We start from the raw sequence: 16222 nt of genomic DNA on the forward strand, positions 1-16222 counted from the left end.
GTATGGGTATGGTCAAGGGTAAATGGACAATGATGGTTTATGGTGCTATAATCTGTACTCAAAGCGGATTTACTATCTTAGTGATTGTGCTTAGTAAATATACTTTATAGATCACCCTAATCTAACTTGCCGGAAAAAAGAATCTGTTAATATATTTTAACACCGTTACATTGACTCGGTTTCGCAACACATCTCAAGCCCCTGCCGCATCGCGGCGGGTGCGCTTCTAGTTTTCTCTTAAAAGGAAACATTGGAAAGGAGGGGCATTTAGGCGCACCCAATCAAAACCGCTAAAAGCCTAAAACCCTGCAACTTTTCCTCTCTGTGGACGGAACTGCTTGCTATTCCCAAAAAAAAAAAAAATGGAAACCCTAGAAGACGAACAATCGGATGATCGATCGGCGCAGAAAGCCAAAAATTCATTCCCTGAGGAAATAATCGAAGATATCCTTTCCAGACTCCCCGTGAAATCCATCCTCCGATTCAAATCTGTCTCTAAACCATGGCTATCGCTCATCTCCGCTCCATCATTCCACAACCTCCACTCCACCGTTGCCCCCCGTACCACCGCTTTCTTTTTTACCGCTCGCGATTCATCCACAGGCACACGATACTTCTTCTCCGGTGCTAATGACGGTGGATCAGTAGCTAATCTCATGAAACTCGACAACACTGTCTTCGACGCAGCCCATAACTTTGCCGAACATTTGAAGGGGTTAGTATGTTTTACTTCCCGGGATAGTCTTTGTGGTAAACTGTATGCTTTTGTTTTTAACCCTACCACACACAAGTTTTTCAAACTCCCTGACCCTCCTGTTCCCTTACGGAATTACACTGATGAAAACAAGGGTGATTATTACTTGTTTGGGTTCGATGAATTAAGTAATGAACACAAAGTTTTGTACATTGATGTTGAATCGATTAAACCTACTACAATTGAGATTATGATTTTCTCCTTCTCAAATTACTCATGGAGAAAGATCGAGGTCGATCTTCCTCTTGGTATCAGTGCCTGGCGTTGTTTCGTATAGTGTTTGTGTCAATAGCACCATACATCTGTTGCTTCGAAAGCCACTTCAAATTTTGGCATTCAATTTAACAACAGAGATGTTTTCCATTATTAACATGCATCCAGAGGCGGTAACGGAGTCCATATGTCCTGATGCACAGTTCGTTAAAATCAATGGCTTAATAGGTGTAGCTTGTTTTGATACCTGGATCGTGGACGGAAGAAACAAAATGGACATTTGGATGTTGCAAGATTATCAGAATCAAGTTTGGGTCAGAGAAACCATTTGGTTAGCTTCCAAGTCTTGGATCAGATATGGGGAAGGTGACCCTTACCCATCTGATTCTATCAATATGGACGAGATTATCTTTAGCCCAAGGGTGTTGTCTGAGAATTTGATCAGCGTACCCATCTATAACATGAAGGCTAGATGTTTTAAATCAATTGAACTCACTCTTGGTCATCGATTTCTATCCCCAAAATCGGTGAGGGTGGAGGAAATCAAGTGTTATGTTGAAAGCCTCATTCCCTTACAGAACTAGCATGCATTCATTTCTGGAATTCAGGTTTACATTTTGTTGCTATCTTGTTAATGAACATGTACTTGTAAAGTTTCTGCTGATGCTGCTCTTATGTTAAATAGTATTCGGAATCTTGTATCCCTATGCAAATTTTGCTGTGTGAAATGCTAGCAATCTGCTTTACAAAATCAACACAAGTTGTTCCCTATTTGCATCGTGTATTTGAGTCGAGAGATCATAGGCTTATTTATCTCAGTTTATGATACACGACACGGCGTGAGCTCAAATGCCATATGCTCATGCATGACAGTCTCATATATATATATATATATAGGTGGCAATTTTGGGGTTTAATAAAGCTACTAAGGGAATATGTCAAACAGGTAAAAAATTGTCTGAAAGTATATTGTGTTGAATCCAATTTCTAATTTTCTTTTAATAAACTGATTTTCTTTTATTAAAAAAAATAGATTATTATTGGGGGGTAAATTGCATTAGTTAGCAACTAATTTACAAAAGTATTTTGTTTTAATCGTTGTAGTTATTATTGTTTGTTATCATCGTTAAAAATGTATGTGCCATATGTCGTATCATGGCCATTAAAGGTATGCTTTTATGTTTTTATTACACGATTTTGGTCATGAAAGCATGTCTTCTGCCTCGTCACATGTATGTTTCACATAATTTATCTGGAGGTGGTTACTAGGTGAGGTGAGAAATGAATGCGTCGGCTTCTGGGTTAGTTTTAGTACCGTTCGAAATGGTTTGGGGATCCACAAACCAATTTTTTGTTATTTTTTCGTTCAGCCAAAACTTTTTATTTGACCCATTTGATGTTATAGATTTGGGTCCACATCAGCAGCTTGCCGCACCTATTTACGTTTGTTTGCCTTGATCCCAGGATGTTTCTTGTTTGTTTGTGCGCCTTGATCACAGGATGTTTCTTTTATTTTCTCTTTTCTTTTCCAGTTTCATGCATTCTATTATTTTTTCCGTCTAAGTCTAAGTCTAGGGTTAGGAAAGAAATGGAGATATGGAGATCATGAGTTAGGTTACTGAGTCAACTATTTGCTTCCACAAAATGCCTTGCAGCTTTTCTTTATTATTCAAGGTTCAACGGAATGAAATTATAACAAAGACTTTTATGTTTTTTCAACGTTTGAATTAATATTTTTAGCCTTTGCTAGCGTGTTCTTGGCACATCGAGTGCTGAACTAAGGCATCGCTGTTCTATTTGGTGGTGTGTTTGTAGCCAGCAATTAGGCATGTAGCCCCATTGTTGGTTGGGTGGTGTAATTGTATCCCAATTATTGACTATTTCATTTGAACAGGTAGTGTTAGAACCAAATCTACAACGTTTGAGGAGTTACTGATTAAGCATAAACCAAAAATCGATCCATTAAGTAGTAAATGGATCAACATTGCGACATCTAATAGTTAGGGTAACAAATCATGTATTGTGTCAAACTGGCATATTATGACATGGGTTCAAATGGTTCAGGTGACCTGCCAAAGGATTTTTTTTGTCCATTTTTAAATTTTGCAAGAAAATTACGTATTAAATATGTTTATAAATATATTATTTAAATAAAATTCTATACTTTTCAATAAAACGAGTTAAGAGATTGGCAAACATTCTCATTTGAGCTACTTTTTTCATGAGTCAGTTTCATATGCATCCTTCTAAGGCTATGGGGAGTGGGGCGTTGGTTGGGGCGGGGGATGCCCTTCAACGCCAGCTGCTCTACCCCGGGTTGGCGTTAGGCATGGCGTTGCCCCTAAAAGTTCTTTATCTCAAATACACCCTTTCAAAGTTTTATATATCATATTGATCTTTTTCAAAATACAAGCATCATGTTTATCAATATTCTTGAACATCATCCATTGAATTAGTTCATAACATAGCTTTACCTATCCGTTTATTCAATGCAATATTGCTGCCACAAGTAAGTGGGACATGTCAACCGGTTTTGTTATACTAAATGCACTAGGAGCTTGTTTGAAAGCAAGATTGTGCCAAGGCCAGAAATGGACCAGACCCATTCTAACCGGACCAAACCCATAAATTATTTAAAGAAACTAACATCGAGGACTAAGGGCAGGGCATGAGAACGGTGGGCTCGACTTTATTAAAAAACGGACGTAAAGAGGCTCGATGGGCCTTGATCTTAGTCGGTCAGGTCGGATTCAATTTGGGCCGCCACTAATGTTGGGTTGAGCCGTAAAAGGTGACCCTGTTTTGATTTCTTGAACCCCCTAGTAATTGATTTTGATTCTAAAGAAACCCCCTTAAACGACCGCTTTTGCAATTAATTTTGACAATTTGATTCTCAAAACGTTCGAAAACTTGGATGCATGGATTTAAATCAATTTGTCTATCACCTATGCTTTCATTTCATCTACACCTTGTTCAAGTTTAATGAAGAAAGACATATTTTATATGTGATCATTGAGTAACCGAAAATGCAATTACGAACACAAAGTTAGATATAAAGTGCAACTTATCCAAATTTTGGCAAGAATTTGTCAAGAAACAACATGATAATGCAAATTATTACCGGGTGTTGGATACTACGAAAAATGTACATGGACGCTTTGCCCTAATACGAGGACTAGAATTTTTATGGCAGGGTTGTAGTGTTGGCAACAATCGAATACTGCAAGACCCAAGCTGTTAAGGTCCTAACGCCTTTTCAGCATCATTGCATAGAAATCGTCGACTTGTGAGTATTTGAGAAGAACAAGTACAAACTACAATAGGATTATATAGTTTATTCTAGTTGATATAAATTAGATAAAACATTGTTTGAAGGTCGACTCAACTCGCTTTGACTCTTCTTAAAGTTTAATCATCTGCTTCTCGAACTGCTTTGACCTATTACCACCATCATCGGGTCTTCAAAGTTTCCATTTCTATGTTGATACAAATCGAATTTTGTAAAAAAAATATCTAACTACCTATAAAGTAGTTTGTTATATGGGTGGTCTTATATGGATCTGTGATTGGAACGCTTTGCAGCATTGGTAGCTTCTGTCTTTTTAGTTGTTGTTTACAGTGATTACATCACGGACCCAAAAAATCCAATGTGATTCATTCAGCTTCCTTTTCAGCATCAGATTCTAAGAAATTTGCCTTGCCACCATGGGCAAAGCATAGTGGGGGCGGGAGAGGGTGGCCGACCCCCCGAACTTTTCGCTCAGTGGTGGAGAGTATGTAGTTTTCATATATGCTTCACACAAGTTATATAGAGATGGTTACTTGTAGAGGTGGCAAAATGAACAGCTGGGCTCGTCATGTAATTGGTCAAAATGGGTGTGTGTTGATATGGGCTGGTTCGCATTAACTGATCACAAAAACTATTTTATACAAGAGTAATATATAAATTAAAGCAAAATGATTTGGAGGATCTTAGCATGAAGAGTGATTTCTGGTGATTTTAAAATTTAAACCCATTTGACAAGTTTTCTTTTAGCTAAACCTATTTTTTACCAGTTACGGATCAATGATAACAAAATTGATTCATTGACAATTAGGAACTGGATAAATTAAAGAGGTGCATAGGTGGATTCATCTTTGTATTCTTCACTTTGGGGATCGTATCACTATTTGGAATCGCTTTACTCCTAGGAAGGTCAAGATTCTTACGTGGAGGACAGTGTTAATGAATAGGAATCCTTGCTTGTATTAATCTAGAGAAGAGAGGTTTAGACCTGAAGCTCTGTGAAGCGGATCTGGAAACTACTTATCATGTTCTAGGTGATTGTGATTTTTCTGCTAATACGTGGAAGGTCATTTCTAAATGGTTGAATGTTTCTTAGCGTCTTGAAGAACCTGGGGTCTCTTATTAGTTGGCTGAACACGACAAGAGCTAAGAAGGTTAAGAAGAAGAAGTTGTTTGAAGCTATCATCTTATTTACATGGTGGGTCCTATGGCGTTTTAGAAATGATGTTTTTAAAAAGGGTAACAAGCCGAAAGAGTTGATTTTCGAAACTGTTGTAAACGTTTTGTTCATGTGGTTTGTTAACAGGAATCGGTTAGTTGAAAAATCCCATCTTATTTTTTGTAACTCGGTTCCTCCCATGAGGCAAAGAAACAATCTACACATTTGAATATTGCAAGATTATCAGAATCGAGTTTGGGTCAGAGAAACAATTACATTCCCCTAATTCTCAGATACATTATGGGGGAGGTGGCCCTTACGCATTTGATTCTATCAATACGGACGAGATTATCTTTACCCCCTTTGTTGTCTGAGAATTTGATCAGTGTACCCATCTATAACATGAAGACTAGATGTTTTAAATCAATTGAACTCACTTTTGGTCGTCGATTTCTATCCCCAAATTTGGTGAGTGTGGAGCTAATCAAGTGTTATGTTGAAAGCCTCATTCCCTTACAGAACTAGCAGGATGACATATGCATTCATTTCTAGAATTCAGGTTTATATATTGTTGCTATCTTGTTAATGAACGTGCTCTTATAAAGTGTCTGCTGATGCTAATGTTGCAATGGGTGCACTTGTTGGTGAACCATTTCTAAACGAGTCATCTGTTTACTCGTGTAATAACTCAATGCAAACCGAACCAAACACTTACAATAGTGCAGCCATTGTGGGCCCTTTTTCAGGTTTGGTTACAACATATCGTCTCTATAGGTTGATCTATAGAGATGACCAATGTCCTCTTTATAATTGTCGTCTTTATAGGGGTTTTTTCTTGTAGTGAACCTCATCAGTGGCTACATCCTTCACATGATTATACCATCTTATTTGTATTATTATAACTAATATTGTCAGAGAAAAATTGTTTGTGTAGGGATTAGTAATATCCAAGTCAGACATATACAACATATATGATGAGTTTATATACTGCTAGGTGCCTTGCTTGTTGTCACTTGGTTTTTGACTTGTAATTTTAGCTAACGTATGAAATTGGACTTCGTGAACGATTTTGGTTGTGTGTGTGAAGGTGTGGATGGTGTTAAATTGGTGGTGTTGATGGGTTGAAACCAATACAAATTTTAAAATTTGATATGAATTTGAACCCGCCAAGAACCTGAAAGCCGTGTAAATACAAATCTGATAGAGCTTGTGGGTTCACATGAATACAATTTGTTAAACCTGGTTATTTTCATCAGTTGTCTAAAACTATAAATCCTAAAAACCTCAAATAAGTAAACAGCTAATCATTCATCATATTAGATTATAGGGGTACCATAAAAAATGTATATAGTATACTTGAATTTAACTATAAAACCTGATATTGCATACTTATGTAAAGTTTACTTGTGGCATAATAGTTCTTTTCTATTTAAAAAATGAACAGGTTAGATGAGTTCACCTATGAACCGGCCAGGTTGATTCATACATATACAGCGTGTTTAGCTAGGCGTGTTTTTACAAGATAAGCCTTAAACTGTGAAGATTGATGTAAAATGTTGACACTATTATTCTTAAACAAGCTAAACGTGTTTAGTAGATGGATCTTAAACTCACTTGAAATAATTTAGGTTAAATTCACACCCCTAAACACGTTATACAACATCATCACGGGGGTAACAAGCTTCCACCCTAGGTCCCCTTACATTTCTAGTGACCACCCCCACTACATTTCTATCACTAGTGATAATAGTGGATGATGACATAGTATGAGTTGATTAGATATTGAGAGTGATAGAATGGATGGTGGTGGGCTTGACTTTACTTAGCAACTTTTCCTCTCTGTAGACAGACGCTATTCCCAAAAAAAAAAAAAAAAAGAAAAAATGGAAACCCTAGAAGATGAACAACCGGATGATCGATCGGCGCAGAAAGCCAAAAATTCGTTCCCTGAGGAACTCATCGAAGATATCCTTTCCAGACTCCCCGTGAAATCCATCCTCCGATTCAAATCTGTCTCTAAACCGTGGCTCTCTCTCATCTCCGCCCCATCATTCCACAAACTCCACTCAGCCGTTGGGCCCCGTACCACCGCTTTATTCTTTACTGCTCGCGATTCGTCCACCAACACAAGCTACTTCTTCTCCGGCGCTCGTGACGGCGGATCAGTCGCTAATTTTATGATGAAGCTCGATAACACTTTCTTCAACTTTGCCCAAAAATTTGCCCAACATTTGAACGGGTTAGTATGTTTTACTTCCTGCACTGGTTACACTGGTTACGCTTTCATTTTTAACCCTAGTACACATAAGTTTTTAAAACTTCCTGATCCTCCGGTTTCTTTCCCCAATTATACTGTTGAAGAGAAGGATACATGTTACTTGTTTGGGTTTGATGAATTAACTAATGAACACAAGGTTTTGTACATCACTGTTCAATTGACTACAATTGAGATTATGATTTTCTCCTTCTCAAATTACTCATGGAGAAAGATCAATGTGGATCTTCCTGATGGTGTGACTGCTTGGCGTTGGTGGTTTGGCACCAAAAATAGTGTTTGTGTCAATAGCACCATACATCTGTTGCTTCGAAATCCACTTCAAATTTTGGCATTTGATTTAACAACTGAAACGTTTTCCATTGTTAACATGCATCCAGAGGCGGCTCCCGATACTATATTAACATCCATACCGAATGCACAGTTCTTAAAAATCAATGGCTTATTAGGTGTAGCTTGTTACGATCCCTGGGCCATGAACCCAACAAACAAAATGGACATTTGGATGTTGCAAGATTATCAGAATCGAGTTTGGGTCAGAGAAACCATTCCGTTCGCTCAGATCCCTTATGGGCCACGTGGCCCTTACCCATTTGATTCTATCACTATGGACGAGATTATCTTTAGCCCAAGGGTGTTGTCTAAGAATTTGATCAGTGTTCCCATCTATAACATGAAGACTAGATGTTTTAAATCAATTGAACTCACTCTTGGTCATCGATTTCTATCCCCAAAATCGGTGAGTGTGGAGGAAATTAAGTGTTATGTTGAAAGCCTCATTCCCTTACAGAACTAGCATGCTTTCATTTCTGGAATTCCGGTTTACATTTTGTTGCTATCTTGTTAATGAAAATGTACTTGTAAAGTTTCTGCTGATGCTGCTCTTATGTTAAATAGTATTCGGAATCTTGTATCCCTATGCAAATTTTGCTGTGTGAAATGCTAACAATCTGCTTTACAAGATCAACACAAGTTGTTCCCTATTTGCATCGTGTATTTGAGTCGAGAGATCATTGGCTTATTTATCTCAGTTTATGATACACGACACGGCGTGAGCTCAAATGCCATATGCTCATGTATGTCAGTCTCATATATATATAGGTGGCAATTTAGGGGTTTAATTAAGCTACTAAGGGAATATGTCAAACAGGTAAAAAATTGTCTGAAAGTATACTGTGTTGAATCCAATTTCTAATTTTCTTTTAATAAAAAAAAATATTATTGGGGGTAAATTGCATTTCTAGTTTTCTTTTATTAAAAAAAGTAGATTATTATTGGGGGGTAAACTGCATAAGTTAGCAACTAATTTACAAAAGTATTTTGTTTTAATCGTTGTAGTTATTATTGTTTGTTATCATCGTTAAAATTGTAGGTGCCATATGTCGTATCATGGCCATTAAAGGTATGCTTTTATGTTTTTATTACACGATTTTGGTCATGAAAGCATGTCTTCTGCCTCGTCACATGTATGTTTCACATAATTTATCTGGAGGTGGTTACTAGGTGAGGTGAGAAATGAATGGGTCGACTTCTGGGTTAGTTTTACTACCGTTCGAAATGGTTGGGGGATCCACAAACCATTTTTTTGTTATTTTTTAATGCAATATGATTAGCAAGATCTAAGCATAAAAAGAAAAATCGGGTTGATTTTCAACCTGTTTGACGAGTTTTCGTTCAGCCAAAACTTTTTATTTGACCCATTTGATGTTATAGATTTGGGTCCACATCAGCAGCTTGCCCTATTTACGTTTGTTTGCCTTGATCCCAGGATGTTTCATTCATCCCAGGATGTTTCTTGTTTGTTTATGTGCCTTGATCACATGATGTTTCTTTTATTTTCTTTTTTCTTTTCCAGTTTCATGCATTCTATTATTTTTGCCGTCTAAGTCTAGGTTTAGGAAAGATATGGAGATCATGGGTTTTTTTATTTAAAGCTCAATGGAATGTAAAGGGGGCACTTGCGGCTACCCAAGTGACCCGATCGAACATGAATCACCCTAGTCCGATCAGTCCACTGTTCGAGACGGTTGTTCATGTTTAACCCGAAATCGGTAGTCTTTTTGATAGAACTCAGATCTTGAGCTGACACATCACTAAGAAAGAGTAGAAGATCAGAACGAGCTCCGATTCTATTGGTTTTTTGAGTGCATTGAGTGTAAAAGAGTTGAAAGAAAGTTGGGAAACCATCTTTCAATCCTTTTATCCATGAATATGTGTAGATCTATGCGAAAGTGTTGTTTAATCTTGTGGAACTCCTTCAGATCTGAGTGGTTCTTGGTGGAGTGAGGCCAACACTTGAAGTTCATAAGAACTCCATGATGACATCATCCTAGAACACCTCAAATCCATTGATTTCTCGGTTAAAAGTTAAGATTCAAAAGAGAAAATGATGAAGAAGTGCGTGTAGATCATAGAAGTACAAGATTTGAGGTAGAAACTTACAAGAATCGTGAGAAATCGAGAGAAAATAGCCCCAAAGTGTGCTAGTCGAGTGAGAGCTGTCACATCACTTGAACAATGATGTGACAATGGCTATTTATAGGTGAAGAGGAGAGAAGGTGATAGGGTGATTTGGATAGGATGGTAATCCAATCGGATGGATGTCCGATCGGTTGGTCACTTGATCGGGTGACACCTCGATCGGGTGGCAATCCGATGGGATGGCCATTCGATTGGGTGGCTCCGACGAGTTGCGTTTTGGCGTTTCGTTTTGTTCGTTAAGCGTTGCGATAGTTTGTTCACACATTTCCATATATATATATATATATATATATTATGATTAGTCACAAAGGGTCGTATATAAATATCCACATTTCCAAGTTGCGATTCAACACTAGGTTGAGAGTGAACTGTGTGAACTAATCTAGGCCATTGGATTACATCATATAGAGATTTTTAAACAATGGCAAGATTGTAATTATAATGTTGTAACTCCCCTTTAAAATGTAGGACCGGTTTTGACACCAAACGATTGCGTAACAACACGTTCGACGTGCGGAATCTGTGAACGTGCGTGACCGAACACACAAAAACGTACTATGACCGTGATTCTATTGAATAAGATGACGTGTACAAAGCCGGGAATCACGTGAGAGAACTTTCTCTCTCTAGACTTTCTCTCTCCAAGATTAGATCTCCTAAAAGTCAAATGAGCAAAAGTCTTAAACTTTACCACTAACTCCTCTATTTATAGGCCAAGGGATATAATGAGAGATCTCATTATTTACAAAATTGCCACATTGCCTTTTTAACTAGAAACATCATAAAGTCTTGCATTCTTCGGTTTCTGCTACGGACTAGATTGACGGAGGCGATAGACACATAATGCACTAACAGACTCCCCCTTGGATATTGCCGTAGTCAATCTCGTAGCGTCTTGTCTTTTCTCTTTTACGACCAAAATCCCCGTGGATCTGTCTTTGAGCTTCCGTTGCTCCCCTTCTTCTTAGACTCTTTTTCCTTCAGGCTCTCCCTTTCTTTAAGCTTCCGTGCTTTTAGGATCGATGCCTGGCTTTCCGTATACAAGCTCCTCCAAAATAGTTATCTGGCTCTTTGAATCCACGCTTCCTCTTGCGTTGAGCTCGTCTTCAGACTCCCCCTTAGACTCAGCTGTCGGGATTGTAGTCTGGCTTTCACATGTTCACAAGTTCAGGATCAATTCCTGGCTCTATTCTGTATCTGCTCAGGATTTGAAACCTGGTTAATCTGCACATCCTCTACCTCAACATAAGTTTCACAACTTTATAGCACTAAGATTTAAGAAACTTACTGGTAGAAATCATTCATTCATCATGCTGTATAGTTACATCAAGTTCAAATGAATGACCTTGATTAACTAACCACACAATCTTTCAAAACTTTTGTAAATAACATTCAAAGTTTTCAACATATTCTCCCAACCCTGTTCATCATGTTTAGCACTCGAATTTTGAAAATCAACTCTTCAACATCAGTTGTCTAAAATCTTTTTGTATTTTCAAAAATTTAAACTAAACACAATCTTTTTGGATTTTTGTTTTTGAATGAAATACAGTAAAGAAATATATACAGACAATATTTTTTGTGAATTTGTGTAAGAGGATCATATCAGATTATGAGACAAATCACTAGCACCGTTAAGCTTTAATCATTTTAAGTTCTAAACGATTCACATAGATTAACGATATAGTTGTCCTCTTAAACTCAATCTAAAAACTTTCGAAATGCTTACCGATACGTTAAGGTATATTAATTTTGCACTAAATTCTTATGGACCCCACGATCTCAGCATATCCCCTCATCATGCAATACACTAACTCAAGTAATGCCTTTAAACTTTCATCAACTGTGATATGTGCGAAAATAACGCAGAATGTTTAAACATTAACAATCAGGTCGATCTTTCGATATGCAGAGAAAGTCCAATGTTTAAACAAAATAAGAAAATAAAACAAGTTGAAGTTGTTTAGGCTTTAACCACCAGGTTGATACTCCCGTATACGCAGAGGTGATCCAAAGCTTAAACGAAACACCAAAGAAAATAAAGCAGAACGTTTAGGCAATAACATCCAGGTCGATACTCACGTATACGCAGAGGATGTCCAGTGCTTAAACAAAATAAAGAAATAAAACAAGTTTAAATCTTTGTAAAATAAAATGCACAATCACAGCGACTTTTAAGCAAGTTGTGAAAGTTCACAAACTTAACCAGTTTTTATGCTTTTTGGCATTCAGCGATTACTGAGTAGGTACACAATCACGAAGGACAAAACTAAGTACTATACTTTCAACCATGTTTCCCACTAGAACTAGGCTTTTTCATTTAGTTTGTATCGTTATCGCAAATCTACTAGTCTAGCTGAGCCTATCGTCATATCCTTAGTGAGACCGTTTATCACATTTGACATTACATTTCTTTAGCATAATGTGATAGTCCACTGATGTACAATCATTTCCTCTTTTCTCAACAAAACTCATTTTTGCTTTTTCAATGTTTTTGTCATTTTCAAATTTTCTATTTTTTTTTAAAATTTTTCTCCCCCTAAAATCAAAATATGTTTCAATTTTGATTTTCTGGGAAAATTTGAAAACAAACTATACAAGAAACGTGACAAATTGATATCAAATCGCTTCAATTCGCCATTCACTTGGCATAAACAATCAGAACTCCCCCTGACAACAAACTATTTTCCCATTATGATTTCAAAACACTTAAGTTTGTTTTAATCAAAATGGTTTTTCAGGAAAATTAGTTTTGTTTGTCTTTTCACAAATTCGGGGTTCTTTCATCACATTGTTTTCCTTTAATCACTTGTCGGAAAGATAAATCAAGTACAACTTAATGTCCTTGATTAGTCTTTTGTAATTCGAAATATCACAGTTACCAACCTGTGAATTTCTCAAGAAAGATGCCGATACCTGTTCCACACTTACCAACCTGGGAACTCCGGCAAGTCAGGATTTTACTTGAACAGATTCACCCAAGCCTGACCAGCCTTGGGTTTGACAGTTTTTACCTCAACAAATGGCTCTTCTGATTTTGACGAACCAGAATCATTGCCTGAATGTGGCTTGTCTGACTTTGAGAAGCCAGATTCATCGCCATTTACTCTCTCTTCTGTCCTCGGATTTGTATCTGATGAATTCGTTTTACTTGACTGATCATTCTTTGGAGTGCAAAACGATTTATCAGAACTCTTCTCTGATTTTCTTGTTGTATCCGAGGAAAAAATCCTTTCGAGATACTCTCTTGCCTTCTTCCTTTTCTTCCTCAGTCTGTCTTTCTGCCCCTGCGAAAGCTTCACTTTCTGTTCGTGAACTTTAGGTTCTTGAACTTTCTGTGCTTTGGGCTTGACATTGACTGGTTTCTTTGCCAATTTCTGAGAATCAACCCTCGATCTTCCCTTTGATCTCATTGGGCAATCTCTTGCAATATGGCCTCTGATTTGGCATTCATAACACCTTCTCGTTTCAAATCTCTGGCTTTGGCAGTTAACAGCAATGTGTCCTTGATAGCCACAAGTGTAACACACTCTGTTATCATACCTTTCACCACTTTCATACCACACACTTAGATCCTAGCATTGAGTTGCCTTGTGGTAATCATATCCTTTCTTGTTTCCTTGATTTGGCATTTGAGAACTATGATCAAACCTGCACCACTAATTACCAACTTTTTATGAATTTTTAGAATGATTGGATGATTGAACTAATGAACTTTTCTTGTTGTTTTGAGAATTTTTAGAATTTTTAACATTTTATTTTTGTTCTACATTCTTCTTAACAGGTTTCTGTTTTGAACATTCACCTACTTCAGTAGAATGGAAAACAGTATCTTTAAATTTTTCATTTAATTCCAAAAACAATTTTCTTCTCTCATTTTTCTCATTTTCATCATCAGTTTTATCATCACAATCTTCAATTTTGACATTGTCATTTATCGGAACAGAATTGATTGGTTTTGGACATACAAGATCTGGTAATGATGATGAAGTCACAAAGCCTTTCAATTTCTTTTCAAGTTCTTCAATTTTGTTCCTTGAATTCTCAGCTTCTTTTTCAAGCTAAGAGATTTTCTCAAGATGAGAATTGATTGCCTTTTCATTCACAATTTTGTTCTCTTCAAGAACAGATTTTTCATTTTCAAACGCTCTTATCTGATCTTGAAATTCTGTTTCTTTTTCTTTTAAAACTTTATTTTCTAATTTTATCCAAGAAACATTTTCATTTTCAACTTTAATTTCTTCAAAATCTTTTTCCAATTTCAGTTTTTCATTTTTTAAACTTTTGTTTTCCAATGTCAAACTTTCCATATCTTTCAAGAGTTTAACATTGTCTGCTGCAGATTTTTTCGCATTTTGAGCACACAACTTCACATTTTGAAGTTTTATCTCTCTTGGATTCTTCAATCTTTGACGTTCCTGCAAGAAAAATTTTAACCATATCAGCAGGATTCAAATCTTCATTTAAAAAACAACCTCTATTGAAATCATATTTCATCCTACTTCTTACATCAAGACCATTTCTAATTCTTTTGATTATTTCAAGAATCACATCCAAACTTATATATTTTGAACTTCTTTTTAATTTTTCTATCAACTCTTTCTTTTTCTCTTCATTCTCATCATTGTGTTTTTTAAGCTCTCTAATGAAATCATATGGATTAAATTTTGAAAACCTATAATCCTTTTTCAATTTTCCTAAAAACTCATCCCATTCCAAAGGTAAAGCATCTGCAAATTTTGATATATTTTCAGCATCTGTCATCTTAATCTCATACCTTTTCAACTTATCAAGCAATTCATAATATCTCTCTTTCAAATCATCAAACTTTTCAAATTTTTTACACAAAAAATATTCAGATCTTTTAATCCAAGCATCCTTTTTCTCATCTTCTTTCCTGTATTGCCAATTCATATCAAACCAACTATTAATTCTTTCAAGTTTAGTGTTTTCCTGTTCGTCAAACATTTTTAACCACAAATTCTTTGTTAAACGACTTGGTTCAAAAATTGTTTTTAGCTCAAAGTCCACAAAATTTCAACTTCTTGGTATTTGTGCCTTGTAAAACACCTCAAATCACCTGCAAACAAACAAACAATCAACCAATTTAAATGGACTCAATACGTAAAAGTGTGTGACGATGAAATTAATCTAAGACTCGTGTCGAAGATTTGCGGATTCGTTCCAATATTGTTCGGGTGAAATCACTAAATGAATGGGCTTGAAAATGGACTATAGATTCAAGCAATGTGATCACATGGGCCAGCCAACAACTTACCTATCAATTTTAATTTGGGCTGTGATTTTGTATTGGGTTAACACTTATCACTTTACTCAATAAAATCACATGCAAGACTTAATATCAAATAAGTACTGCCACTATGTCTAAATGTTAACCGAGTATGATTGGGCCGCACGTCTGCAGTGGGCTTTAATATTGTTTTTAATATTTTGATTTGGCCGCCCCCTTTATAACATGATTGGACCTCTAACACTTTGAACAGAGATGATCACATGCATTTATTAATGTCCGACAATTTTGATTCTAATTAGATCTGATTGGACTGAGAATGTGTGTTGGGCTGACAACACTAAATCTATTGGACCGAAACTATGTATTAAATGGGCCGACAAGATTTAATCAGTTCACATGCAGAGAATGTATATGATTGGACCAAGAAACACACTCAATTAATATGCAAAATATAGTAATGAGCCAATGGGTTATTATGTTTTTATTGGACCACAATTATGGTGAACTTGATTGGGCCAAAATAATCACTAAGCTGACAACCACAATTCACGTGTAACCTCCAGTCAATCTGACAAAAACTTTGATATATTCACATGCAAACTGATTTCACATTTAATGAGTCAACACTTTTAAACTATCAATGTCCGACCATTATCAATTAAAACGACATATAATTGGACCGATACGTCTTAGTCAGTCAATAACACACTGTTCGATGATATGTTTCACGTGCTCAAGCGAAATATAACACTCAAGCGGAATCAGCAAATAATATTCGAGCGAAATCAGAAATAATCAGA

At 36.5% G+C, this 16222-nt stretch overlaps 2 protein-coding genes across 2 annotated transcripts; both read left to right on the top strand.

The window, feature by feature from the left end:
• The first annotated feature begins 258 nt into the window (after positions 1-258).
• LOC110940851 (putative F-box protein At3g10240) lies at positions 259-1722 on the top strand. The gene has a single exon (XM_022182420.2). The coding sequence runs from the start codon at positions 363-365 to the stop codon at positions 1029-1031; it is 669 nt and encodes a 222-aa protein (XP_022038112.1). The 5' UTR covers positions 259-362; the 3' UTR covers positions 1032-1722.
• A 5486-nt stretch (positions 1723-7208) lies between these two features.
• Positions 7209-8654, top strand: LOC110940853 (putative F-box protein At5g15660). The gene has a single exon (XM_022182421.2). It carries the CDS (start codon positions 7296-7298, stop codon positions 8481-8483), a length of 1188 nt encoding a protein of 395 aa, XP_022038113.1. The 5' UTR covers positions 7209-7295; the 3' UTR covers positions 8484-8654.
• The last annotated feature ends 7568 nt before the right edge of the window (positions 8655-16222 follow it).

Source organism: Helianthus annuus, chromosome 5 (genome assembly GCF_002127325.2).
Source record: "Helianthus annuus cultivar XRQ/B chromosome 5, HanXRQr2.0-SUNRISE, whole genome shotgun sequence".
Lineage (NCBI taxonomy): Eukaryota > Viridiplantae > Streptophyta > Magnoliopsida > Asterales > Asteraceae > Helianthus > Helianthus annuus.

Excerpts from the sequence above, each read along its gene's own strand:
- LOC110940851 (XM_022182420.2), top strand. The coding sequence starts at position 363 with ATGGAAACCCTAGAAGACGAACAATCGGATGATCGATCGGCGCAGAAA.
- LOC110940853 (XM_022182421.2), top strand. The coding sequence starts at position 7,296 with ATGGAAACCCTAGAAGATGAACAACCGGATGATCGATCGGCGCAGAAA.